Source organism: Cyprinodon tularosa, unplaced genomic scaffold (assembly GCF_016077235.1).
Source record: "Cyprinodon tularosa strain WSP-4 unplaced genomic scaffold, ASM1607723v1 ctg698, whole genome shotgun sequence".
Lineage (NCBI taxonomy): Eukaryota > Metazoa > Chordata > Actinopteri > Cyprinodontiformes > Cyprinodontidae > Cyprinodon > Cyprinodon tularosa.
The window spans coordinates 288106-312851 of record NW_024039449.1 but is presented as its reverse complement, the minus strand read 5'-3'; the positions used below and the strand labels follow the sequence as shown (position 1 = coordinate 312851).

Below are 24746 nucleotides of genomic sequence, written 5' to 3'. Positions count from 1 at the left end.
TGAAACTCTAACCCATGACAAAACCGTCCACTGCTGCAAACGGTGTTCTGCTTTCGCCATGTTTCCCAGGGTGATTCTGAAGTCTACCATGATCAAAAAATCTCAACAAAAGAAAAGAACGTCGCCAAGTAACTACAAAGAGAGGTTCTTCGTTTTAGACACTCAAGATCTAAAGTACTCTGAGCGTCGTCCGGGGGTAAGTCCTTACACTGCAAAAACGATTGAGAAATACGTAAAAATCTCTTAAATTAAGTGAATTGAGCCTTAATTTGAGCAGGTAGATTAGATGATCAGCCATTGGAATTAGTATTTTTTACTCTTAAAATAAGATAATTTGGTAATGTGCACTTGAAATAAGACATATTTTAAATTATTTTAAATGTAAATTGTCTTGTTCCATTGGTAAGTGTCTCACTTACCTCCTCAATTCAAGAAAAAATGCACATATTTTAAGAAAAAAAGTACTTAATTAAATTTTTTTGCAGTGTACTCTGTTTTTTTGTTTTTTTAGATTTACGGTATATCAAGGGATTTGGTATGGCGATGTAATATCTTGAATCTTTTTTTTGGTATGCCTGTAATGTAGAGGATTGTGTTTGCAGAAAAAGCCCATGCTGAAAGGCTGCATCCAACTTTCCAGGATTAAATGTGTGGAGATTGTTGTGAGTGACGCCCCTATACCCTGCAGCTACAAATACCCATTTCAGGTAAAGCTATCATTTCCCATAAATATGCCATACTAGAATAATATCCATTATATGCATTAATAAAGAGCGCCTAATATTGTTGCAGGTTTTCCACGACAGTTATTACCTCTACATCTTTGCCCCAGACAATGACTGCCGTCAGAGATGGGTCCGGGCTCTCAAAGAGGGTAATCTATGTTTGTAAAGATGAAAAATCCTATTATAAAAACAGTCCATCAGGGTTGGATTACCTTCCTAACATTGTTTGGTTTTTACTTCATGCAGAAACAAAGCACAACAATTTGGTTGCAAAGTTCCACCCAAACTTCTGGATGGACGGAAAATGGAAATGCTGCCAACAAAGTGAGAAACTTGCAACAGGTTGCCAGCTCTACGACCCTGTGGGTTACGGTTCGTATTAGTTCCTTATTTCCCCTCATTTAGGGCTAATCTCATTATGACCTATAACTGGATTATTTAAAATAAGCGCATTAATAGATAATTAATCAGCAACTTTAGAATACACTGGAAAAAATCGAAATCTAGATAACTCATTTTTTTCTTAAAATAAGCTGAATTGAGGAGGTAAGTGAGACACTTTGCCAATGGAACGAGACAATTTACATTTAAAACAAGATCAAAACTCTTTCATTGTCTTATTTCAAGTCTATATTATCTTATTTCCTATTTTAAGAGTAAAAATGCTCATTCCATTGGTAAACTATCTCATTTACCTACTCTAATTAAGGGGAAATATACCAAATTTAAGACATTGTTACTTAATTCTAGGTCATTTTTCCAGTATACAAGAAAAACCATTATACGTTGCAAAAACGATCTAGAAATAAGTCAACATTTCTTAAATTAAGTCTATTTACCCTTAATTTAAGTAGGTAAATAAGATTAATTGCCAATGTAATGAGGGTTTTTACTCTTAAAATAAGGTAATTAGATAATATACAATTGAAAAAAGACAATGAAATATTTTTTTTCTTAATTTAAGTGTAAACTGTCTTGTTCCATACTCATGCATTGGCAACTCATCTAATTTACCTGCTCAAATTGAGGCTAAATACACTTAATTTAAGACATTTTTACTTATTTCTAGATAATTTTTCCAATGAAATGCAAAACTAATAAGACGAAGAAACAGAAAAAGTCCAACACTGGAAAAACAATCTAGAAATAAGTAAAAATTTCTTAAACTAAGTGTATTCACCCTTAATTTGAGTAGGTAAATGAGATAGTTTGCCAATGGAATCAGTATTTTTACTCTTAAAATAAGATAATTAGATAGTATTCACTTGAAATAAGAGATGCAATTGTGTTTTCTTATTTTAAATGTAAATTGTCTTGTTCCTTTGGCAAAGTGTCTCTTTCACCTCCTCAATCAAAGAACAAATGCACTTATTTTGAAGAACAAAATGACTTATCTAGATTTGGATTTTTTCCAATGCAGGAGGCTGCTACTAAACTCTGAGTACGTATAGATCTACAGCTCTGAGGGGCGAATCTACATTAATTCATCTTCTGTAGAAGCGACAGAAACTGAAGAGAAGTTATAGGAAGTCACCTTTACAGTTTACCGCACGCAGTGTAGGAAAATCAGCAAACATACTTTAAAAAACTGCTCTTTACACTAAACTGTTTCTCAATGTGAGATGATCCGCCATCTTAGACAACATCTTACATTCAAAGGAAAACAAGGTTAATAACTGTGTGGCTTCTGTGGTCTGAAGTCTTTATCTACGAACATTTACAGAAGCCAGATTAAGTTCTTTCAGCAGCTAACGAGGACTAATGTCAAACATCATCCTGTTCTGTTCATTCACTGCTGTCTGTTGTGCATCCTCCCTCTTTTCGAGGTCACTCTGTACGTATGTTTGCACTGTAAGGCGTGAAGAATCAAACCTTTAATGTTGCAGAGGTTAGTGGAAGATACAGTAGATAAAGCTAAATGCAGGTCAGGCCTGAAGAAACCTGCAGAAAATTTAACACTGCTGTGAAACTGCTGAAGACTATGAACAATGGCCTAGTCAAAGCTCAGACCTACTTGTAAATGCAAATTAGGAGCTCCTCATCAGGTGCAACTTTGACGTTTCATTTGGAAGCATCGGAGTAGATCTGTTGATTCTGGGGAAACGATAGACTGAAAAAAATAATGCAACCGCTCCTGGCATTTATTTAATCATAGTTTGTTACTTTAACACAATTGTTTTATGTCCTACCCTAGCCCCGTGAGACCATCCTGATCTCGCGAGCTTTCAAGATTTCACTCGCTAATCAGTCTGGAGACTCTCCGTTAAAGAAAATTTGGAGCCGTTCACCAAACGAACGTCCAATCAGCGTTGGCTTTGAGGCGGGTTGAGGTGTGACGCAACGAGAAGCGCGACAGTTCAGTCTAAAGAACATGGCGGCTTCAGCCGATGAAACTAGCGTTAGCGTAGCTATCGAGCAAGTTTTATCGGAATTACAGAGTATTTCTTCACTTATAGAAGAGCAAAACACTGCTCTGGAGGCTTTTCTCAGAGGAAAATATGTTTTGCTCTTCTCCCGACTGGTTTCGGCAAGAGTTTGATCTTGTGGTTGTGTTTTCGTCGTCGCTCTGTTAGTACGTCATATGCTTTGTTGATCTGATTGGTTTATTTGGCCCGTCTATCACCAACATAGGCCAATCAGCTAACCAGTATTTTCGCCCCTTCCCAAAATTACTTCAACGGAAGGTTTCCAGATGGATATGCGGAGCAAATCCATCTGGCGGAGGCAGGTTAGTCCTACCCTGCTTACATGAAAAAATTGTGTTAAAGTGACTAAATATGATTAAATAAATGCCAAAAGACGTTGCATTATTATTTTTAGTAGATCTGTGTCTAAAGCTGGCGTAGATCATCATGAGATAGAAATACATGATAACAGCAAGATGGCTTTGCTAAATGTTAGCTTGAAACTTGCTGCTCTATAAATCTTTTACAGAACTTCAAAATATCAGCTTATCTTTCTACATCGGGGCTAAATCCAGTTTTTTGGACAGGCAGCGATGGAGCTCATGATCCATGATGAAAGGCCTCAGTTTGACGCAGCTTTCCTCAGTTCCTGGCCTGACCTGGTGACCTTCACTGCAGCTCATCGCCCCTAGTAACCATTGAAATAAATTAGTGTTGCGTCCATACCATTTTTTTTAAATCTGATACCGAAACGTGGCTGCGCAGTGTCGTCCGACACGATACCATCTGAAATTAATGTATGTGTGTATATATGATAGGGATGGAACGGTTTATGAAAACCGTCCGAACCGTTCGGTTCGACTGTCACGGTTCGGTTCGCGTGTGTTGCGTTCGGTTCATGCGCTGCTCCTTTTTCTCATAGGCGAAGCGATTACACTCCAGAGCAGAAGGTGGCGGTACTGCGACCAAAGCCAACCACCAGTAGTAAACAAGAAGAAGAAGCGAAGCAGCGTAGCCGGGTGTAGCAGAAAAAAATCAGTTGTTGTGGAGAATTGTGTGGGTATGGCGAGTGGGAAAGAACAGGAGTTGGAAGATGCGCCAGCAGCACTTTATAGCAGACATGTTCACAAGTCATTTTTTGCAAGTCCAAGTCAAGTCTCAAGTCTTAAGAGCTCAAGTCCAAGTCAAGTCTCAAGTCTTGAGAAGGCCTGTCACAATTATCAATTAATCGCACAATAAATTCTAATCACTCGATTAATTAAAATAAGTGCAATAATTTGCGTGCTTGCTTGTTTCTCCTTGTGTTTTCATCTCCGTCACTGAAACGGTATAGCTTAACACTAGAACTACCAGGATTTTTCTGCCTACCTTGAACTACCAGAGAGGGGTCAATTGACCTGAAAAAATCCACTAAAAACTATACTAAAAGCTTGCCTTAGGGTTCCCTTCCCCACACAGGCTCAAGCGACTCTGTGACAGCTATGAGCTGCTAACAGCTACATTTCCACAACAAAAGGAGTGTCCGCAGGAGGTCCAAAGGTCAAATGACCCTCTTGTAGGGCTTTTAGGTAAAAAGGACAATTGACCCCTCCGTAGTAGTTCTAGTGTTAAAGGTCACTATTATATCTATGGAATGTTATCTTGAACTGGTAAATGAAAAATACAATTTAAAAAAGCACACACGCAATTTTTTTTCCAGTTAAATATTGCATCTTAATTTTATTTTTTTCAAAAACAACAATTTTCTTACAGTATTTACCTGACATTTGTGGTTACAACTTTTTCTAGTTTTAGGAGTAAATGTCTGCTCTTTTATTTTTAAGTGAAAATGAGGGCTGTGGAAAAAAAAACCAAATACAATGCTGCTTTTTATTAATACATATGAAGTTAGCAACTACAACAGATAAAGAAAAACTCTAAATAAATACCAGAACAATAACAATTCTTTCATAAAAGAAACATTGTGGCAATAACTTTTTGTAACTTAATGCCCTGTAACAGACAGAACCAACTTGGCGGGCAGTGTTTTAAATTTAATTTAGTTTATTTATTTAGTGCCAATTCACAACATTATTCACAACATATTTCTGCTCTACGACTACGAAGTTTTTAAAGCTTGGCTTGTCGATCATGCATGCACGCGCACGGGCGCGCGGGCATATATGTCACATAGCGTTGCGTCAGTGACGTCAGTGCTACGTGACAGTTTGACAGCCCCTCTGCCGTTTTTTTATTTTATTTTATTTTTTACCTCTGCTGTGTGCGGGTAAGGCAAGCGGCGATCAGTAAAATTAGTAAAACAAAAAACACTTAAAAATAAAATGTTGTTCACAAGTCAGAAATCACGAGTCTCAGTCGAGTCTGAAGTCCTTCAAATGCAAGTCTAAGTCGAGTCTAAAGTCATTAAATATGCGACTTAAGTGCGACTCGAGTACGAGTCACAAACTCGAGTCCCCATCTCTGCTTTATAGGTCTGCTGTATGGGACCACTTTGCATTTAGAGTGACCTACGATGACGGCGGAAAGAAAGTTGTGGATAAAATTGCGACAGTGTGCAAGCATTGTGCAACACGTTTTGTTTATGCTAACAGCAACATGACCAACATGTCAGGCTAACCCCGAAATCCCGCATACTCCGTCAGCGCTCCGTCAGTGCTCAGTGAACCGTTCCACCCCTAATATATGAAGAACTGCAGACTACTTGGATGTAAAATAATTGCCATCATGGTTTGTCAAGCTGCTGCCTATAGTTGAAGAAACTTTTGGCTCTCAAAATGGTATCAGTGCCTTATTGGTTGGTACTCGCTGATACCGATACCATGATTTTAGTGCTGGATCGGGGCCCCGCCCGATACTGGCAGAGATGGCAAAAGTACTCACTTTCCGTACTTGAGTAAAAGTACAGATACTTGTGTTAAAAAATACTCTGGTAAAAGTGGAAGTACTGATTAAACTTCTTTACTCAAGTAAAAGTAACAAAGTACAGGCTTGTAAATTTACTTAAAGTATAAAAGTAGAAGTAGAAACCACTTTTTTCATGCCGTTGCCTACATTTTAAATGGATGTCTGCCAATAGGACTAGATCTCCGTTGTGTTCATTTTCAATCATCTCGTCGTCCATGCTACTATGCTAACGCCACCGCCACCAAGCTGCAATGATTTGCCGCCAATGAATACCGCCGAATCTGTCGATTCATCTTGTAGTGGTGCGTCAAATGCAACGTAGATTCCCATCCAATTAGATTGAATTTGGTATTGATGACGTGAAAAATAATAACGGTAACTCCATTGAAATGATATTTGTGTAAAAATGTAAGGAGTAGAAGTAAAAAGTCGCCATAAAAATAAGTAGTAAAGTAAAGTAAAAATATCAGAAAAATCTACTTGAGTATAGTAACGAATCCATCTCTGGATACTGGTATCGCTATCGGTGCAACACTAAAATAAAGAACCCTAGAGCCAAAGATTAAAACAAAAAACATTTTCCAGGCGATCGCTCTCTTTTTTTTCTCCTCCAATTTTCCTCACATCGACCAGATTCTGTGTAATTGGGTGATTTTCAACTTCAATAATCAAACTTTCCCCATCAATATGGGGAGAATACTGCAACGCTGTTCTCAGGTAGCACGACTTTAACATTTTTCTACTAGGGCCAAATAATAAGCAGCTGTTTTTTTTGGAAATTATTCCAGTTTGGAGTAAAAACGGATTTAAAAAAAAGACCATTCAAGTACTAAGTATCTGTTTTACTATTTAAAAAGATCTTGAAAGACAAAGTGAAATAAACATGCAAAACTGTTCTTTCTCAGGGTTAAAAAATTTATTCATACAAATAAAAGTGCTCAGGCGAAAGAAACACTTCTCTAAATCCAGTTTTTTAGCATAAAATGTAGGAAACCATTTCTTAAAGTAGATAATTTAGGTATGATAGATCAGGGTAAACTAGCTCTAGTAAAAATATAAACATTTTATGGTAAAACTCAGAAAGGTCTCAGCAGATAAAAAAAACAAAACAAAGATTTTCTAAATGGGAAAAAAAGAATACTCTGTGTTTCTGCTGGATTTGAGTTTAAATAGTGAATATTTTGTATTTGGAGAACAGAACTGCTTGATAAGTTTACTTACAGAGGGCTAAAACTCTTCTAAAAGTACTTATTGGTTAACGAGCTACACAAGCAAAGGTAACTGAGTGTAACTAGTAAATACCCATCTGTGACAACGACGATGATGACGATGATCATGATGATGATGATGGCAGTACTGGTTTATACACTGGAAAAAAAATCAAAATCTAGATAAGTCCTTTTTTTTTTAAATAAGTGCATCTGTTCTTGGATTGAGGAGATAAAAGACATTTTGCCAAATGAACAAGACAATTTAAAATTTAAAATAAGAAAAGAACAATTGCATGTCTTCATGTATTTTATATTAAGAGTAAAAATACTCATTTCATTGGCAAATTATCTCATTTACCTGCTCAAATCAAGGTTAAACACACCTAATTTAAGACATTTTTACTTATTTTTCGATCGTTTTTTCCAGTGTATAATACGGTCATTGCTCCTGTTTTGGTGGATTTGTTACAAACAGGAATTATTTCCTTTATCTGTCTTTTTTTCAAACGGCCATGAAATTCACAGACATTTATTATCTTGTCAAAAACTCTTACGTGTAAAAGAAAAAAAAAATGCTCATGCAGATGTTTTTTCCTGACAACGCTTCCCTCATTTCAAATGTTTTGTGTCTCTGCAGCGTCTAAAAAGCCTCTTCCTCAGCTACCAGATCCAGAGGTATCGCTTTCTAAATCTTATCTTACAAACATTTTTTTTTCCTTTTAATTGAATTCATAACAGCTATTTATAAACCCGACCGTTAAAAGTCTGTTTCTCATATAACACTGATAAGTTGAGCATATTTTGCAATATCTTTTACTCTCTAAAGTCATGATTTATATGCATGTTGTTCAGCTAATTACCTTTTATTACCTGCATCATGTGATTTCCAGGCCTTGCCTGTAGGTTCAGAGCAAAAGTCCAGCAGTATAACCTTTAGTAGCACTCTGTGGTATTTTATTTTTTTTTTTGTATAAAACTGTACACTGGAAAAACGATCTAGAAATAAGTAAAATTTCTTAAATTAACTGCATTTACCCTTAATTTGAGTAGGTAAATGAGATCGTTTGCCAGTGGAATTAGTTTTTTTAATCCTAAAATGAGACTATTAGATAACATGCACTTGAAATAAGACAATCCAATTGTCCTATTCAAATTTTCAAATGTAAATTGTCTTGTTCCATTGGCAAACTGTCTCTTTTTTTTTGCTAAATCCAAGAACAAATGCACTTATTTTAAGAAAAAAATACTGATCTAGATTTCGTTTTTTTCCAGTGTAGATTCTGTATTCTGTATACATATCTTATTTGTCTGCAACAAATAAGAAATTCCCTGTAAGTTCAAACCTACTTTGTAATGAACTTGATTCTGATTCTAAAAAACCTTTCATCTATAGGATTAAAGTTTTTGCTCGTTTTATTAGAATCATCCTTTCCTCGAAGCAACTGTGCACTGCAAAAAATGTTCTGCAAATAAGTAAAAAAATGTCTTATTTTAGGTGTATTTACCCTTAAATTGAGCAGGTAAATTAGATAGTTTGCCAATAGAGTAGTTTTACTCTTAAAATATTATAATTAAATAAAATGCATGTCATAAATAAGACATTTTCCCTCTTTTAATCCAAGAAAAAAATGCACTTATTTTAAGAAAAAATTACTTATCTAGATCTGGATTTCTTCCAGTGTGTGGCTACACTGGAAAAATGATCTAGAAATAAGTTAAAATTTCTTAAATTAAGTGTATTTACCCTTAATTTGAGTAGGTAAATGAGATAGTTTGCCAATGGAATGAGTATTTTACTCTTAAAATACGATAATTAGATAACATACACTTGAATTAAGACAATGAAATTGTGTTTTCTTATTTTAAATGTAAATTGTCTTGTTCCATTGGCAAAATGTCTCTTTTACATACTTAATCCAAGAACAAATGCTCTTATTTTAAGAAAAAATTACTTATCTAGATCTGGATTTCTTCCAGTGTGGCTAAGCTTGTCTTATGGTTGGTAGATGGGGCTGAGTGAATTAGGAGATCAGATGGTCATTGCTCTGCAAGACTACATGCCGCTCAGAGACGACGATCTGCCGCTTCAGAAAGATCAGGAGTATCGGCTGATTAACAGCTCCCACTCAGACTGGTGGACCGTGCAGGATGACAGGGGGTACGACTCAATACGTCAGCAAACTTCTGACTTTTTCTTTTCTTTTAATTCATTTTCAACAGCTAAAAATATTTAACTGCTTTTTTATTGTTTTTCTTTCTTGTTCAGAAATGCAGGGTTTGTGCCCAGCATTCTTGTAGCGGAGAAGAATGGCAAAAACTTTGAGCGATTCGAGTGAGTTTATATTTCCTATCTATTTGTAAATTTCTATAAAAAAATCCTTGTTTGACCCTTAAATAACCAGTTTTTGCAATCTGTCTAATTTTGCAGATGGTACAACAAACACATTAGTAGATGGGAAGCAGAGGAGTTGTTAATGAAAGAGGTAAAAAGAAAAATGATAATAACAAAAGGAGTCACAAATGTTCTGAATAACAACTACTGATGATAATTAACATGTTGCTCTTGCTTGGGGGGGAAAAAGCACTTTTGTTGTGACTGTACCACCTACAGCCATCTTGCTTTTGCAAAATAATGCACCTGCAAACTGACAACATGACAGAGGGAGATGAAAGAAATCTCACAACCACAGAGTTTCCTCCGATGTCAAATTGCCTGCCGCCGATGGCTCTGCTGTTTTCTGCAATATCTGCTTCTGATTGAACGGCTAATGTCATCCTGAGAGGAGCTGGGATGAAATAAACAGAAACGTTAGAAAACTCTCTTCATGTTTTGTTTTCAGGGAAAAGAAGGAGCGTTCATGGTGCGTGACTCAAGACAAGTAGGAGTTTACACCGTATCGGTTTTCACCAAAGCTCCAGGGTAATTTTACATTCCTCTTATTATTATTCAATACTTATTTCCTTAAGTGCCTGATTTATGGGTTTTCTGTTTTGCTTAAATGTTTCAGAACATTAAACATTTTAGTTTTCTGGTATTTTAGGTCCAGGTAGATTAGACTCTAAAATCGTCTTATTTTAGAGTCGAAGATAAACTTACTACTAAATTGTGGAGGATTGTTGGTAATTTTTGAAAAGAGCCGCTCTTTCCACTTAAAAAAAAAAATAAAATACACATGCACAACCCTGCACCCGCTCCTGAGAGGGAACATCTATTAGATGCGTGCACGAGCCCATTTCTCCTCGTGCACGCTCTGTTTTAAAGTCATAGGGAAGTAATATTTAAATGTCAAATCATTCTGAGCTTAAACATGTATATAAATGTATCATTTATCGAACTATATTGTCCCAAAATGTAGAAAAACTTGATTTTTTTAAAAGATCCTGTATTAAAATCTGTTTTATTTTCATTATTTTCTGCAGGCCAGTTAGTTCTACTTCAGCCTGAACACCTAAATTCAACACCTAAATTTATTAATCAACGGTCATCTGTCAATCACATTTTTTTGGTCTTAGCATCTTGATTCATATGCGTTGCTAATATACGCAACGGTTGAAATCAGAATCCTTTCCTTTCCCATTGAGTTGCGTCCCAGTGTTCACGGGGATGGACGTCTGTGTCTTCGGCAGGCGTAGAGCTAACAGAACTGGCAGCGTTGCGAGGCAAGGGCTCAAACATGTACGGCTGGAAGCCTTCTACACCAAACCAAGCTTCTGCCGCCCTGGCGTCCTCTTCCACAACATCTTCGTCCCCGCTTTCCTCCTCTAAATAAAAAACGGATGACGGAGGAGACTCATCCACGACCTCCGACACTAAACTCTCCTCCTCTTGCATGTTTCCGCTGTCCATAGCGTTCCTTGACAGCGTCGTTTCTAAGTCACCAATTTAGTGCTACTTGGTCCCAATGGAATTTCCCATTGGGAACCTACTAGCACTAAGTTGCTAACTGGTTAGCAAGATGCTTCCCACAAACCGGCCACAACCAAACGTGCTTGCGAGCCTTCCACCACAACAATCCCGCCCCCTTGATAATCGACCAATCACATTCACTTTATTCAGTGGTGTAAAGTCGGGCACCACTCTGGAGAATTTGGAAATACAACTGTTGGAACAGCCGCTTCCCTACGACTTTAATTAAAATTCTATATCTTATTAGGTCAATATAAATTCAGGATTTAGGAATTTCACATATGTTTGCCTTAATTTAAGTTAAAAGTACCGTTTTCTCTAAAATCTGAATTGGAACTCAAGAAAAACCGATAAATTCAGCTGTAAAAATTTGAGTATTTTCTTTATTTGTTTTGAAAAAAAAAACATTTAGCAGATGAAAGCTGGGATCCTATCTCAATACCACTGAAGCTATCACCTTTTCTAATTAGTAAAACAGAATTTGTAAAGAAAAAAAGAAATAGATCCAAAGGACCTGTCAGTTACTTGGTCCCAATGGAATTTCCCGTTGGGAACCTACTAGCACTAAGTTGCTAACTGGTTAGCAGGATGCTTCCGACAAAATATAGTGAACTTTATAGTGAACTCAGTTAACTGACCATTCAGACAGATGATCACTGCTTTTTGCTACGTTTTCATGTAACTTAATTCAATTAGGATTTTTTTTTATTAATATGATGCATACATTAAAAAATCATCTTTATTTACATGTAACAGTGGAGCTACTGCCCCTTTTTAATGTATTGAATTTGTGGCACGTTGGTTTCTCCGTACCTGCTGCAGTCCAACTCATTTAGTGATTTCTGCTAAAAATGTTTCGGTGAAAAACCTTTGAGGTTCTGCAGTTGGATCCTGTTTTTCGCAGCCGTGCACCTCCAGCCTGAAACTGCAGCTGCACAGTTAGACCCTCCAGGACGTCACGTCACGTCAGGCTGCAGCAGAAACAGAGCTAGCTAAACGCTACCTCCCTAATTATTACTTCATTTAGTAAAGATACACTAATAATGAGCTCCATCAGATTCTGATGTCGCTTTTAGAAGGAGAAAATAATAATAGCAAAATGTTACAGTTTGTTTTCCTCACAGTTAGGACTTTATTTGACCATGTTTTTGTCATTTAAAACATGTTTCACACTCAGATCGAATGGAGAGAAGAACCCCAGAGTGAAACATTATCAAATACGGCAGACAGACACAGAGAAGAAAGCGTTTTACTTGGCAGAGAAATATCTGTTCAGCACCATTCCTGAGCTGATCCATTACCACCAACACAACGCTGCTGGTGAGTCTCTGCTCTCTGCATTCAGAACTGAACCGATTTACAATGATGCGTACATTTCATCACTGCTGAACTAAAAAAATTTAAATGTCTTGAGAGATGCACTGAAAAAAATAATGCAAGCTTTTATGGCATTTACTTAATCCTATTTAGTTCAATCTGAAAAACTCACAAGATTAGAAGACATTTATTTATACAATTACTTTGGCGCTCAGACCTCGGCAGGAAACATTAGTGCTGAATTTTGATAGATATGCATGAACAGGAGTAAAGAACAGACGGACGGTCTGCTGAGCTTTACGGGGAGATCCAGTGGACTGCGTGAGCTGATACTAGAGCTTCACTCAGGGACCTGGAAGATAGAAGTCCAGCTTGAATAACAAAGGTCGAGAGAACCTGTCCATGATGAGCAAGCATGAAGCTACAGTGGAGAGGAAAAACTCCTCGTTGGGAAGAAACCTCTGGCAGAACCAGGCTCAACATGGCGGTCTTCTGCAGGACCGGTCGAAATGAGACGCAGAACGCAGTAAAAGTCCGGGAAGAATGACGCTCTGATGAAGCTTTAGCTAGGATGGTGGAGGAGGGGATGGAGGGGGAAGGAAACGGGGTCATCTGAATGATGTCACAGCGCATCCACCGCCTGCACAGGAGCAGACGAGTTACGGACCGGAGGCCTTTTAAGATGAACTTTGGATGCCGATTGGTTTTCTTGGAGGCGTGGTTCAAAGCTGATTGGCTGCGTCGCAGGCAGATGAAGGCGAGTGATCAGTTTCTTCAGTTGAACTTCCGCCTAGGCTCCATTTACTTTAAACAATTGTTTATGTCCTACCAGGCTTATATGAAAAAATTATGTTAAAGTAACTAAATTTGATTAAGTAAATGCCAAAAACGGTTGCATTATTTTTTTCAGTGCACTGAATGAAATTTCTTTTTGTATACACTGTGTGTAAAAAGTCTAAGTCTAGTCTAAGTCTAAGTAAACAGCCAAAAGGAAGAGTTCCTCATGACATGAGAAACGTTGGGAAGAATCATGTGACTCAGATGAAGCGACTGAGCTTCCACCTGTTTCATAACCTTGCATAACCGCTGTGTGTGCAAACTTCCTGCCTGACAGGTCTGATAACGAGATTGAGACACCCCGTCACCAAAGGAGAACGAAGCTCCCAGGAAATCGCTCATCCGTCAAAAGGTTCGATTATAAACTTGTTGTATAAATTCAACTGGAACTCTGTGACCTTCATTCACACCAGTTGTATAAAGTTAACTGGAAATAACCAACACTTGCTGCGCTGCTGAAACCTTGTATTTTGCTGACCTCTTGTGGTTTATTGAAAGGCTGGCAATAGATCCACAGTGAAATGCAGTAAAACTGTTGGTCACCTTCAGATTTTATCATAAGTTAAGGCACTTTAGGGTTTTTGGTTTTGGTTTTCAAGAAAAAAAAACGAATTGCCTGAAAGAACACGGGCCTGTGTGTCTGTCTGGCTTCATTGTCTCTGGTTATATTAAACAGCAGCTTCATAAATCCAAGGAGCTCTGTGTGAACGGGTGCATAAAAGTGAGGTGGAGCTCTGATTAATATTATGCCACTTTTACAGGCGACAGTAGGCTGAAAAACTATAAGACAAACCCCAACAAATTCTGCTATGACATACGCAAATGTTGTCAATTTGTTGTCAAGATATTCTAAACTAACCAGGTTACCGTCACACTAACTGCTGAAATATACGGAGCCCCTCTGATGACATGGTCAAAAAAAATGTTTAATTGTGGCCACGAAGTAGTATTTCGCGGCCACGCAATAAGTATAACGTGCGCACGAAATACTACCTTTGTGGCCACGCAATAAGTATAACGTGCGCACGAAATACTACTTCGTGGCCACGCAATAAGTTTAACGTGCGCACGAAATACTTATTAATAATATCAATAAATCCGCCCCTGTTTTCAGGCTTATGTTAACTGTAATGACTTATCTTGGACAGGCTGCTATGTAAACGGGCCTTTAGTCCTTTGTTTAGCTATGCTGCGGTTGTTTACACTACGCCTTTTCCACCTAAAATGGCGTCTTAGCAACAAATGTCACGTGACTGGCGGAGACCGACTGGGTAAGCAAATCGAGCGCGCCTTAGACCTTAGAGAAGGCTCGCTCGATTTGCTTACCCAGTTGTCCAGGAATGATATTAATATTATTAATAAGTATTTCGTACGCACGTTATACTTATTGCGTGGCCACGAAATACTACTTCGTGCGCACGAAATACTACTTCGTGACCACAATTAAAACATTTTTTTTACCATGTCATCAGAGGGGCTCCGTAGAAATAAAAGCTCATTCGAATAAATAAGGATAAGTACTTTTTTACTTAAATAGAAATTTTGGATATGTATACTTTACTGGAGTAATTATTTCTTAGACAACTTTTTACTTCTATTCATTTGCTTTGTTTCATTTCTACTCATTCTTGTTATGACCTGTTGATAAAAAAAAAAAAAATTGAAATAAATTGAAAAAATTACTTGTTTTATCCAGACAATTAATTTCTTAGTGGTTTTGCCCCAATTTGTTGTTCACCACATACCAAAGAAATAGTTTTTCAAAATAATACAAAGTTAGAAAAATGTTCTATTAATAGAGTAGAGCAGTAAGGCTTCTGTCCTTTATATGTTTTCCTGCATTACTTTTACTTTTATACTTTATGTAGTTTTAAAGATTATACTTTTTTGAAAAACGATTAAGTTGATCCTCTAACTTCTACAAAAAATGTTTTTAAACGGCAGGATTTATACTGGAGAGATAAACATTAAAACATTTGACACCTCTGCTTATAACCAGCTGGGGCGGATTTTTCCATCAGGCAAAACTAGGCAGCTGCCTAGAGCCCCAAGCTCCTGGTGGTCCCATAAAACTCTGTTTACATGTATGGTTAATTTAAATATTCCTTATTTGTGCACATTAAATATGTTTTTGATAAAAATCCTTTTGCTAAAATGCCACGCTTATGATAAGTGTGCCCCCCCCCTTCAGTGTCCACCATATTGGATCAGTCCATTTGCTGCACATGTTCAGAAAGGTCCAAACAGACAGCAGCAAACCATTTGAAAACAAACCATGCAAAGAGCAGTGTTGCCAACTTAGCGCTTTAGTCGCTATATTTAGCCACTTTTCAGACCCCTCTAGCACTTTGATTTCTAAAAAGCTCCTAGCGCCAAATCTAGAGACTTTTTTCTGCTACTGGAGACTTTGGAGACAACATCTAAAAGCAGCGAACTCTGCTCTCCAGAGCAAGTAGATTGGTAACCCCGCCTCCTGCTCTCCTCTATCTTGTCTGCTGTCATGATTCATGCAGCTATTATTTCATCCAAATGAAAAATGGAGAACAGATAAGCAGATCATGGCTTGTCTACAGTGAAAAGAAGGACTGGGTTATTTACTTTGGCCTTTTTGGAAACACAGGAAGGAGCAATCAGCTAAGTGAGCTTAGTGCTTGGAAAAAATCTTTCATTCCTTTAGAGACAGCATGAAAAGTCAGCTGAGTACAAAACATAGAGAGGAAAACAAGAAGAAAAGGGACAAGAAGAGAGGGACACAACCTGGAACAGATAATGGATGTCTATTCTATTAACATTTATCTATCTGGAGAATGGGTCTGTTTTATTTGTTGTATTCTCATTCCTCCAATCATTCAGAGGGCCCCCTGCCTGTCTTTGCCTGGGGCCCCAAATTTCCTAAATCTGCCCCCGATAACCAGTAGTCTAGTTGTAAAAAAAAAAAAAATTAGGCTATGTATGCTTTTTGAGGAAGCATACATAGCCTAATTAATATAGTCTATTAACTTAAAGCACTATGCATGGTCTGGTTGTTCCATGTCAGGTACGCTGGTCATTAAACCTGACAGTAGAACTGCAGTCAGTCCCTGGACTGGCATGGCTATCATTGCCCCTACATATTTAGCATGGCTATCACTGCCCCTACATAGTTAGCATGGCTATCACTGCCCCTACATAGTTAGCATGGCTATCACTGCTCCTACAGAGTTAGCATGGCTATAACTGCTCCTACAGAGTTAGCATGGCTACCACTGCCCCAATACAGTTAGCATGGCTATCACTGCCCCTACACAGTTAGCATGGCTATCACTGCTCCTACAGAGTTAGCATGGCTATCACTGTCGCTACACTGTTAGCATGGCTATCACTGCCCCTACATAGTTAGCATGGCTATCACTGCCCCTACACAGTTAGCATGGCTATCACTGCTCCTACAGAGTTAGCATGGCTACCACTGCCCCTACACAGTTAGCATGGCTACCACTGCCGCTACACTGTTAGCATGGCTATCACTGCCCCTACATAGTTAGCATGGCTATCACTGCCCCTACACAGTTAGCATGGCTATCACTGCTCCTACAGAGTTAGCATGGCTATCACTGCCCTTACACAGTTAGCATGGCTATCACTGCTCCTACAGAGTTAACATGGCTACCACTGCCCCTACACAGTTAGCATGGCTATCACTGCCCCTACATAGTTAGCATGGCTATCACTGACGCTACACTGTTAGCATGGCTATCACTGCCCCTACATAGTTAGCATGGCTATCACTGCCGCTACACAGTTAGCATGGCTATCACTGCCCCTACATAGTTAGCATGGCTATCATTGCCACTACAGAGTTAGCATGGCTATCACTGCCCCTACATAGTTAGCATGGCTATCACTGCTCCTACAGAGTTAGCATGGCTACCACTGCCCCTACACAGTTAGCATGGCTACCACTGTCCCTACACAGTTAGCATGGCTTTCACTGCCCCTACATAGTTAGCATGGCTATCACTGCCGCTACACTGTTAGCATGGCTATCACTGCCCCTACATAGTTAGCATGGCTATCACTGTCGCTACACTGTTAGCATGGCTATCACTGCCCCTACATAGTTAGCATGGCTATCACTGCCCCTACACAGTTAGCATGGCTATCACTGCTCCTACAGAGTTAGCATGGCTACCACTGCCCCTACACAGTTAGCATGGCTACCACTGCCGCTACACTGTTAGCATGGCTATCACTGCCCCTACATAGTTAGCATGGCTATCACTGCCCCTACACAGTTAGCATGGCTATCACTGCTCCTACAGAGTTAGCATGGCTATCACTGCTCCTACAGAGTTAGCATGGCTATCACTGCCCTTACACAGTTAGCATGGCTATCACTGCTCCTACAGAGTTAACATGGCTACCACTGCCCCTACACAGTTAGCATGGCTATCACTGCCGCTACAGAGTTAGAATGGCTATCACTGCCCCTACATGGTTAGCATGGCTATCACTGCTCCTACAGAGTTAGCATGGCTATCACTGCCCCTACATAGTTAGCATGGCTATCACTGCTCCTACAGAGTTAGCATGGCTACCACTGCCCCTACACAGTTAGCATGGCTACCACTGTCCCTACACAGTTAGCATGGCTATCACTGCCCCTACAAACTGCCAAAAAAACTAAAACGTTTACTGCTCGAATGGAAAGAACAAAATAAGCTCAGTTTCACTTAATGAATAGAACGATGTGGAGCAAATATCTAAGTGAACTGGAGGATCATTGCGGCTGTTTAGCTCTAGTTTGCTGTTCTTAACAGATCAATGGGAGATAAACCCAGAGGAGCTGGATCTGGGTCAGAAGATCGGCTGCGGACAGTTTGGGCTCGTCTTGGAGGGGAAGTGGAGGGACAGGAAGGTGGCAGTGAAGATGGTCAAAGAGGAGTGCATGTCAGACGAGGACTTCAAAGAAGAGGCGCAGGTCATGATGTGAGTACGCCAGATAGGTTTGGTGAGTTGTGCCAAGCAGCTTTCTGAAGCATGCGTGTGCTTCTGCAGGAGGTTGTCTCACTGTAAGCTGGTGCAGCTGTATGGCGTGTGCACGCAGCGCTCCCCCATGTGTCTGGTGTTTGAATACATGGAGAACGGCTGCCTGTCAGACTACCTGCGCGAGAAGAAAGGTCGTCTGTCTCAGGATCTGATGCTGGGAATGTGCCTGGACGTCAGCGAGGGGATGGCGTACCTGGAAAGCTCCAACTTCATCCACAGAGATCTGGTAAAATCATTAAAACTGGCTTTCCTTCTACGTTGTCTCTCATATTTCAAGTGTTTTTTTCTCTTTGGCCCTACAGGCTGCAAGGAACTGTCTTGTTTCGAAGAACAACGAGGTGAAGGTGTCTGATTTTGGCATGACCAGGTAGACTGTCCTCAGACTTTCTAGAGGTCTTTATGGGTGTCCTGTTGCATTTGTTTGACTTTTTATCCGTCCTCTGTGCGTCGAAAGGTTTGTTCTTGATGATCAGTACACAAGTTCCCAAGGCTCCAAGTTTCCTGTCAAGTGGTCGGCCCCAGAGGTCATCAAGTACTCGAAGTTCAGCAGCAAGTCTGACGTCTGGTCATTCGGTGCGTTAAGCTTTTGTTCAGCCTTTCAGTTGTTTGGTTTTTATTAGTGTTGCCCTAATGCCATTTTTTGGCCCCGATACCCGATATCTGGGTGTTCAGTATTGGCCAATACCGATACCATCTGTTTAAAATTGATGTGTGTGTATATGAAGAACTTTATACTACTTGGATGTAAAATAATTGCCATCATGGTTTGTCAAGCTGCCGCCTCCCTTTGTGAAGCAGGAAAAAGACGAATCCAGTAGAACTTTTTATTGCCTACCTGGAATGGTGACAATAGTTGAATAAACGTTTGGCTCTCAAAATGGTATCGGGACCCTATTTGTTGGTACTCGCCGATACCGATACCACCATTTTAGTGCTGGATTGGGACCCCACCTGATACTGGTATCGGTATCGGTGCAACACTAGTTTTTATGCTGACATATTATCTTTAAACTACGGATTTTCTCTTCTACCATATTCTGTAGCTTTAAAATGAAACCAGCGGACCAGATTGACGTGTATTAAACTGGTGAAACTTTGGCTACGTTCACACTGCAGGCTTTGATGCTCAATTCCGATTTTTTTTGCGAAATCCAATTTTTTTGCGAAATACGATTTTTTTGCGTTGCCGTTCATATTTCCAAATATATGCGACTTGTATGTGATCTTCTGTGTGAACTGCAGTCATACAACGCAAGTGTCCCGCATGCGCAGTAGAGGAAATCCTATACACTATTGTTTATGCTCTAAAAACATTCTAAATGACTTCGTTTCGAGTAAATTCTGGACGCTACCCACTCAGGACACTTGGAATACATTGGACGAGCAGTATGGAGGAATATTGACACGTTTTTTGTGGACTTTTATGGACCTTTCTGTCTCGGTCATGGGGGTGAGTAGAAAATGAAGGCTAATCATGTTTTGGGTGTACTATTCCTTTAAACTTCTTTACTCAAGTAAAAGTAACAAAGTACTGGCTTGTAAATGTACTTAAAGTATAAAAGTAAAAGTAGAAACCACTTTTTTCATGCCGTTGCCTACATTTTAAATGGATGTCTGCCAATAGGACTAGATCTCCGTTGTGTTCATTTTCAATCATCTCGTCGTCCATGCTACTATGCTAACGCCACCGCCACCAAGCTGCAATGATTTGCCGCCAATGAATACCGCCGAATCTGTCGATTCATCTTGTAGCGGTGCGTCAAATGCAACGTAGATTCCCATCCAGTTAGATTGAATTTGGTATTGATGACGTGAAAAATAATAACGGTAACTCCATTGAAATGATTCAAAACTAAAATGTAAGGAGTAGAAGTAAAAAGTCACCATAAAAATAAGTAGTAAATTAAAGTAAAAATATCTGAAATATCTACTTGAGTACAGTAACGAAGTATTTGTACTTCGTTACTTCCCATCTCTGATTAACTAACCTAACTAACTAACCTTTGATGACCTCTAGAAACATCTCTTTATATCTTTAAAATCAAAGCGGCACAAACTTGCTGCACAAACGTAGCACCAATTCTGTCTGATTTCAAGAAGGTGGGGGGGCCAACTTCACTCAGGTTTTTTGCGTGAAGTTTGCATGTTCTCCCTGAGCATGCATGGGTTCTCTCCGGGTACTCCAGCTTCCTCCCACAGTCCTAAAACATGACTGTTAGGTTAATTGGCTTCTCTAGATACTCCTTAGGTGTGAGTGTGAATGGTTGTTTGTCCTGTTTGTCTCTGTGTTGTCCTGCGATGGACTGGAGACCTGTCCAGGGTGGACCCCGCCTCTCACCCGTAGACAGCTGGCACCATCACCCCTCACCACCCCTCTTGGGATAAGCGTGACGGAAAATGGATGGATGGATATTAAATTAGATATAAATAAATTAGATCCGTTTAGGTAAATATATTTAAAAAGAGAATATATCTGTGTTTGATTCTTCCACTCAATTTAACAAACCAAATGTTAGTCAACTAAACGATGAAAAATACATTGATTGCTGAAGCGTGTTTCTTTTTTAAGATTTGCAGCATTTATGCTGCAGGACGTTGTTCAAAAATTATACAAACAGCTCCGGAAACATTTGGGAAATAAGTATTTGTTATTTTATATTTAACTAAAGTAAGTAAAAATAGAAAGGCAGAAAAAATACATTTTACTGACATTTTCACACATTTTTTAATTAAGCTCTTCAGGTACGTGTTCAACCAAGTGATGAAATAGTTTGTATGTTCTTTAAAAGAGGAAGCTGTTTTATTCAAACCTGCGTTTTCTTCACAGCTGTTTGATTGCATAATTGCAATGGTGAAAGTTTTGTGCAACATCAGGGTTATTCAGCAGGATCAGTGGGATCAATAACGTCGTAAGAGTCTGAAACAAAGGCAACTAAATGTTCGTTTGTTGCTCTACCAGGTCAAATTTTCAATTGATGCAAAACCTTAGTTGGACTTGAAATGAGGAACCCTGTCGTCACGTAGAGCTACATGACTGTTGATCCCCAGACTTAAAGGAGAAATTATAGTTGTTTACTAAATAGAATATGAAGGATATTTAGGAAAAAAGCTTTCAAACATGCTCACCTTTATTATTAATGTACAACAGTGTCTGATTGCGACATTTAGGATGTCGCTTCAATCGTGTAAGCGAGAGTTAAAAGATTAAAGACAGGGTTTCCAACTTTGTGAAAGAGAATCGAATCTAGTGTTGAAAAGTTTTAGAAAAGTCTTTTTTTTTCTTTTATGTTTGATGCAAATTAAAGTCATGTATTTTACCTATTTCTACTGTTTGCATTATGTTGGTGAAGATTCTCAGTCATCCAGGTCAATCCAAAAAAAAATGAAAACAATCTACAGGACTTTGTTTCCAAGTTTGAAGATGTTTCTCTTCCATTCAGGAAGGTTTTTCAATTCAAAATGTCAGAAATAGCGTTGAGTAGAGTACTGCTTCTGGTCCCCGACGGGTCACCCACTAAAATGCTCTTTTGCGGGTAAAAATTACATAAATAAAAATAAACGGGACGGGGGTTGGGTGGATATTTTTTTAGTGTGCGCGGGTAGTTGGTGATTTTTTTTTTTTATGCGTGTGTATTGCTATGGACATCAGAAATGTTATTTTAATCAGGCACTGTCTGGGGTCACCCTTGTTGTAGCTTAAAGCCTAGCCGGTGTAGGTACCAGATTGACTCGGGCTGCCAGATTGACTCGGGGGCCTGCGCCTTTTGATGACGTCACAATACATAATTGTTTTAACGTTTGCACAATTGCGCAAAACATTTTGATTGGTCTGGACAGCTTACTAAAGTAATTATAGCGGGGTGTAGGTTTTATTCGAAAGCGGGATTGCGGTTTGTAAACGGACAATTTTACGAAGAAATTCTCCATGGTCCCTGCGCCTTCCGATGACGTCACCGAATTCGCCATGGGCCTTGCGCCTCCCGATGACGTCACATTATGGCAACGCCACTCAAACAAACTACATTGAGCCCGCGGTCTGCATTTGTAACGAGAATAAATTCAGGAGAATAAAGCTAAAGGGATACAAAAAATAAACTTGTAATATTACAAAAACAAAAATACTACAAATACAAAGTATATTCAAAGATTAAAGTCCCTCTGATACTGTTTAAGTGACTGAGAAACTGCAGATTTGCCACATTTAAGATGGCGGACGCTCTGACGCATCTCAGCATAGGTGCAGGCGCCCGAGTCAATCTGGTACCTACACCGGCAGTGTGGGCTTCCCTCCAAAAAGGCCACAGTCAGTCCATACACGTCTGCTGCAGTGTTAATGGCGCTGCTCTGCAGCACAGCGTACTATAGCCTATTACTTGATGTGTTAACGGGTCGGGTTGCGGGTTAAATATCAACGGGTCGGGTTCGGATTTGAATTGAAGATATCCGCGGGTGACGGGTCGGGTTCGGTAGTCATCCTAACGGGTTCGGGCGGGTGCGGGTTGGTAAAACTCTACCCATGCAGGACTCTAGTGTTGAGTTCCAGTTTTTATCCAGCAGCCCAACAAAGCCTGGTTTTTGTTTAGAAAACATGCAAATAGAAACGGATGAACGGGTCCCCCCCTTTGGAATGGGGGTCGTTTGGCTTCTTTGTTAGCCTGCAATGCCCCATACCTGTCTATGGCCTGGCTGAAGAGACGAGGTCTTCTGTTCTCCTGTAAAGGGGTTGGGGCTACGATGATAGCGGGAAGGAATCAACTCTATCGCTGCATTGTAGATTTTTGAAAGCTGAGCCCAAACTGTTTTTTTGTTTTTTGACTTGTTTTGGAAAACTGTTTGCATTCGACATTCCACAGATGAACTTTACAATGCCTTAAAAATGGAATGTTTATTTTACCCTAAAATGTTGACTGTCCAAGTCCAAGTTTCTTGGAGATATTTAAGTGCCTAATTTATTACACTACAAGTTAATGGTAAATGGTTAGAAGATTAGAAGGCCTCAATAATGACAGACTTATGCTTTCACCATCCCAATAAAATAACACAGCAGTATGGCAATAATACTACAAGGTAACTTTATAGAAAATCTCCACAAATTAGAGCCGTCCTGATAGTAAATTCTGCTGGATGATATACTGGGTGAGAAATCTTTCTAATAACATTGTGAATGGGTTTAAATTCAAAACGCTCCCACGCTGCAGCTGTCGTATTCTGCTTCCATCTTTGTTTTTCCATCTGACAGCATTTTTCTGACTCGCTACTTTTCAGTTGAGGCTCGTATGTTACGATAGCTGCACAAAGCAAATGCTAAAGGCACGAGAGGCAAACCTTTTTATCATCCAAACTCTTTAGTTAAAAGAGACAAAAGAAAAAACAAGCCTGCAAATATCAATCATTGAGCTCATTTGAGTTTCTCGTGTAAATAATTAGTATTATGTTATTAATCGATTTATATTTATCCTTAAAAACCTACCATACATTTCTCCACTTACAGCTTAGTCTTTCCGTGGCATCTCAGCTTGTTCTCTCTTTTTTCAACAATGCATCCAGGATTTTTTTTCCTTTTCTTTATTTTCAAGCAAAACTTGACAACTTTGAGTTGCCAATAAACTAGTTTGACAATTTCTTAAAAAACGTTGATTTGCCGAATCAGAAAATTGGGCAGAAACATCAATTAAGACAATAACATCATCTGCGTATGAGGATGATTGTTCCTTATTTTGTTCCTATTGTTCCTATTTTGACGAAAATATTGCTAAGAACTCAAATGAAATCAAAAATAACTAAAACATAAAATGGAAATAATACTGAATGAAAACTCAGAGATAAAACTTGAACAGAACCAAAACCATGACAGACAAAATCATGACGCCGAGTTTAAATCAAGGGTGTTTGACTCTTTTTCATTTTAATAGAGCCAATATTAATCCTAAAGGCATCTATCTGATTGACAGGTGTGCTCATGTGGGAGGTGTACAATGAGGGGCGTCTTCCCTACGAGAACCGCTCTAATTCAGAGGTGGTGGAGTCCCTGAACTCCGGCCTGAGGCTCCTGAAGCCGCGGCTGGCCCCGGACGCTGTCCACATGCTGATGGAGTGGTGCTGGAAGGAGGTAGGAACACGGCGAGTTAAACGACTCCCCGATGACATCAGAGCTCTCATAGATCATTCGCTGTTTTCCTCAGAAACCAGAAGATCGTCCGTCGTTTGCTCTTCTCCTGCATGAACTGGCCGCCCTCTCTGACCTCTGAGCTGAATCAAGATTAAAGATCATTTTAAGCACATTCTTATTTATTTATTTATTCAGTGATGATTTTGCAAAGGGTTGTATATTACATGTATTTTATGTGGATGTAGCACTTTATTTTCTTCCTATCTAACCTGAGAAGTTCATTTATAAAGATAATGTGATTGT

At 39.1% G+C, this 24746-nt stretch overlaps 1 protein-coding gene across 1 annotated transcript; it reads left to right on the top strand.

Annotated features, from left to right (window-relative positions):
- Window positions 1-24746, top strand: itk (IL2 inducible T cell kinase). Its single transcript, XM_038268202.1, has 17 exons — window positions 1-196; window positions 603-707; window positions 793-874; window positions 972-1097; window positions 7883-7920; window positions 9252-9403; window positions 9512-9577; window positions 9674-9728; window positions 10086-10165; window positions 12330-12472; window positions 13584-13658; window positions 18106-18274; window positions 18344-18560; window positions 18637-18701; window positions 18789-18907; window positions 24286-24443; window positions 24517-24746. Exons 1-17 carry the CDS (start codon window positions 59-61, stop codon window positions 24580-24582), a joined length of 1854 nt encoding a protein of 617 aa, XP_038124130.1. The 5' UTR covers window positions 1-58; the 3' UTR covers window positions 24583-24746.

Coding starts and splice junctions, on each gene's coding strand:
- itk (XM_038268202.1), top strand. CDS start 59: ATGTTTCCCAGGGTGATTCTGAAGTCTACCATGATCAAAAAATCTCAA. Junction 9,404..9,511: donor ACCGTGCAGGATGACAGGGG/GTACGACTCAAT, acceptor TTTCTTGTTCAG/AAATGCAGGGTTTGTGCCCA. Junction 12,473..13,583: donor CCACCAACACAACGCTGCTG/GTGAGTCTCTGC, acceptor CCTGCCTGACAG/GTCTGATAACGAGATTGAGA.